The sequence below is a fragment of the Thunnus maccoyii genome, chromosome 10, assembly GCF_910596095.1.
Source record: "Thunnus maccoyii chromosome 10, fThuMac1.1, whole genome shotgun sequence".
Classification (NCBI taxonomy): domain Eukaryota; kingdom Metazoa; phylum Chordata; class Actinopteri; order Scombriformes; family Scombridae; genus Thunnus; species Thunnus maccoyii.
Genome location: NC_056542.1, coordinates 1,954,175 through 1,958,454, shown reverse-complemented (window position 1 = coordinate 1,958,454; position 4,280 = coordinate 1,954,175). Strand labels below are relative to the sequence as shown.

At 39.1% G+C, this 4,280-nt stretch overlaps 1 protein-coding gene across 4 annotated transcripts in view; it reads right to left on the bottom strand.

Annotated features, from left to right (window-relative positions):
* Window positions 1-4,280, bottom strand: part of atp2c1 (ATPase secretory pathway Ca2+ transporting 1) — a 46,253-nt gene continuing 41,973 nt past the window's right edge. For all 4 annotated transcript variants that reach the window (XM_042424607.1, XM_042424608.1, XM_042424610.1 and 1 more), the window contains exons 23-27: window positions 4,170-4,280; window positions 2,972-3,119; window positions 2,421-2,516; window positions 1,655-1,796; window positions 1-1,096 (exon numbers count right to left, since the gene is read on the bottom strand). The exon at window positions 4,170-4,280 is cut by the window's right edge and continues 6 nt beyond it. In XM_042424607.1, coding sequence (XP_042280541.1) covers window positions 975-1,096; window positions 1,655-1,796; window positions 2,421-2,516; window positions 2,972-3,119; window positions 4,170-4,280 — 619 coding nt within the window. In that variant the 3' untranslated portion in view covers window positions 1-974. The remainder of the gene's footprint in view (window positions 1,097-1,654; window positions 1,797-2,420; window positions 2,517-2,971; window positions 3,120-4,169) is intronic.

The following is a 4,280-nucleotide window of genomic DNA, read 5'->3' as shown; positions in this document are numbered from 1 at the left end:
TTCTCGTTTATTTCCATTTTGATCTTTACAATTTAAGCTTTCAGTTTGAACGTTTCCATTTAAGCTTTTTCATTTTAAATGTCACTTTTTTCAGTCACTTTACTTTTTCAAATGATCATTTTACATTTTAAATTTGCTTTTTCAGTTTAATTGTGGCCTGATTAATCCTAGTAGTGTAGTAAAATAATCTTTTTAATTTTTTATCTCTTTTCATTTTTAATTTTAATTACGACCAAAAACATCCTCCATATCTAACATGGTGCTCTGCCTTTAAATGCTTTAATTTTAAAAACACACTTAAGTATGATCCTAGGAATGTTTTACAGGACAAACTGTGAATTTTTCTTGTTCCGTTACACCTCGACCAGAAACTTTAAACCACCTACAGAGGAATTAAAACGTCCGGCCTGAATAGTGGTCAACACCTTCTAAATGATGAAGATTAAAAACAGAAGAATGAAGAGAACAAAAAATTGCACACGTCTCTAGCCTTGATTCTTCAGAAGATTATCTCATCTCAGTACATCTTACATGACGGGGGGGGTGGGGGGGGGGGGGAACCGGAGCCGGCTGGCGGCAGGAAGTTGTGGTCGATCCGTGGCGGTTTGCCCAAAAGCTACAGTCAGAAATCTACAACGAGGCCGGCACGGAGGGAGCACGAGCTAAAAATCGATGCTGCAGGCTTCAGTAGTGAAACCCTCTACGGTGAGTACAGGGTCAGATCTCCCAGCAGCCATCTTGTCCTCCCAGTTTAATCAAAGTCCAGACCCCCCCCCCCACACAACCTCCCCGGGCCGGGAGCTTCCTCTGGTCCCAGACCAGAGGGCCTCAGAGGAAGTCCTTACAGTCTCAATGAGTCAGTGCCATCAGATGTAAGATCCAAAAGCCCATCCAACTCCCACCACCTTCATCCTCCTCTTCTTCATCCAAACCTCAGAGTCCTTCAGGCCGAGCAGCGGGGCGGGGGGGGGGCATCATACCTCGTGGAAGCAATCGGAGGGCGGGCTCCTCTCGACTCCCCTCCACCTCTCCACCTTCTTGATGGCCTCCGACACCACGCACACGGAGGAGGTGAGCGCCACCAGGAACAGCAGGTCTGGAGGAAGATCACACGCGTCACTGTTTTATACTGACAGGAAGTCGCACAACAGGACGTTAATCAAACCTAAATGAATAAACTTTACAACGAGACAGCTATCTGCAGTTTATTTCTCTTTTTTTAATGCAGCTCCTCCAGTTTCATCTCGGTACCATAATGTCCATTAACACTTCACACAACTAGAGCGGCAACTAACAAATATTTTCATTATTGATTAATCTGTTGATTGCTTTTCTTGTTTGCAAAATGTCAGAAAGTAGTAAACAAACTTCAGTTAGTTCTCAGAGCTCAGTGTGACGTGTTCAATTTAAAACAATTAGACCAGATATTCAATTTAAAGTCACATATGACAAAGAAAAACAATAAATTGTCACATTTGAGAAAATGGAACCATCATTTTTTGGCATTTTTTGATTATCAAAATAGTTGCTGATTCATTTTCTTTCGATCGACTAATTGATTAACAGACTGATCGTTGCAACTCCACATACGAGCTGTTCAGAGATGATTCAGAGGTTTTTTGGTGAAATATTCCTCTCAGACTGCTGCTCTTACCCAGAATGCTGAGGCTCTCCGTCTGGAAGACGTTCTGCAGAGGAGGGAAGTAGATGACGAGGAGCTGACCCATGATGGAGGCCAGGACGGCGTAACAGAACGTCCGGTTACTGCAGAGACCCATCTCATGAACCATACGAGTCTGGAGGAGCGACGGGACAACGTCACATGATTCCTGTTACTGTCACTTGGCTTTATATATATATATGTATACACACACACATATATATATATATATATATATATGTATATATATATATATATATATATATATATGTATATATATATGTATATATACACACACATATGGGTGTATGTGTCTACATTTGTTTTCTTTTTTAAGCTAAAATATATGTAAATATTGTAAGACAGCAGAAATAAAGCAATATAAATGTGTGGTCTCTTGCAATAAAGTAAAATATAATATAATGAATAATATAACATAAGACATAATTAACAATATAATATGTAATAATTTAATTAATTCATTAATTTATATACAGTACCACTGAAACTGGTACTGACTGGTACTAAATTAATTAAATAAAATACATTTTAACAATACAGCTGTAGAAAATATTCTGTTTGTGATTTTAGTAAAATTAAAAAATATCAAGAAAAAAATTAATGTCAATTAAACAGCAGTTTGTGTTTTCAGTAGAGACTGATGAATAGAATAGAATAAACAGTTCTTTAAAACATCAAAACATCAATAAAGAGTCGGTTTGAACGGAGCTGAGCGTCTCTCAGGTGCGTCTGAAGTTACCTGTGAACGGGAGCTCAGAGCGTTGAACATGTCGAAAAACACGAAGCAGGTGAAGGTCATGGTTGTGTCTCGAGGAGTGATCACGTTGTCCTGCAACTAAAAAAAACAAAAACAAACAAATTCTAAACATATTCAGCATAAAAAACGGTTTAAGTTCTTGTTTTTGTAGAAGAAACTTTTTATATTCAGTATATAAAACTGAATATTTGATCAATACTGAAACTTTAGCATCGTATTGACACAAATATCAAAAACTTCTAATGATTCACAGCCAAAAGGATCTAAAACAACATTATTATCATGACTGGTTTGCAGAAAAATGAATTAATTTCCTTTTTCAGCTCATTTACTGTTTTTGCTGCACAAATAATTTACTTTCTGAGCTTCTTCAAAAGATTTCTACACTTTTTTTTTTTTTTACAATCATACAGCAGCTTTTACAAGACCAGACAGATGGAAAAAGACAAGAAAACCATAAAACATTAATTTAAAAACTTCCTGTGTGTCATAAAACTCTTTCTAGGCATGAAGACGGCGTTAAAGCGAGCTACCTCTCTCCAGAAGACAAACAGCGTCCCGCAGACGATGATGAGAGCCGACACCAGGACTTTGACGATCAGACTGCGGGTGATGATGCTGTCTCTCACGTTACGAGGAGGCTTTCTGATCACGTCCCGATCCACAGGCTCCACCCCCAAACTGACAACAAACAAACAACAAACAACAAAGTCATAAACAGCATTTCTCTCACATAGTTAAAAATCATATTATTTTGGTGCAGGAGTGTTGTGAAAAGTAACAATGTTTATTTGATTTTATTACTTTGATATTTAAAGTAGAGCTTCATATGATAGACTGGCGTGAAAAGACTTTCTCTAAAAATCTTCAGATATGGATACAAACATTTATCAAATCAAATTAACAACTTTTCAACACCACACAGAGTTCAGTTTAATGACTTTTTCAAGGTCACAGAGTCTGATGGTTCTGACTGAAACGCCATAAAAACAGATTAAACAGCTTCCTGCAGCACAATCCACTGTTGCACCGCCTCACTTGTAGTTTATAGACGCTGAACGTCTCCCGACAGCCGCAAACACACAAAAACATCAGCAGGACAGCAGGAAAGAGACGAGATCTGAGAAATTTGTGAATGAAATTTAAGACTTTTTAACACCATCTAAGGCCTCTATTGAGGGAACAGAAAACTTTCCCCTTTAACAGCTGTTAGTATGATTTTTATCTGACCCTATGTACTTCACTGATTTTGGGTGTTGGACATGTGACATAAACATTTCAGAGTCTGCATGTCACCTGAGGTAACATGGTATGGCCCTTCAGGGGGACCTTAGAAATACAAACAATGGATCCATGGTCAAGTTTGGAACTGTTCCAGATGTGGGTTGTTGTGACACATAATATGTTATGAGGCAGCTGTCAATTACTTGATGGACGGCCCCCACTGACCTAGTGCCCATGGAAAACCTATGTTATTCATGTGATAAGATACAGATATGTAACCCCATATAAGCTATGCACCGACAGTGGTACGGTGCCCAGACCATCTTTGTACATGGAATGGACCCGATGGCCATCGTCTAATAAACGTCTACAAAATAAGAACTTCGCCAGCTCTTCCTTTGAACGATACATCATCACACATCCTTCCTTTCAACCGCTGAGCAGTTTCTGAATGATTGTTTTTAAAATGTAAAACATCTGTCGGTTCCTACGATGCCTCTACTGTACCTCTGAGCAGGAGGTCCGTCCATGATGATGTTGATCCACAGGATCTGCATGGCGTTCAGCGGGTTGGGGAAATTCATCAGCGTCGCCAAGGAGATGAGTGTGAGAGCTGCA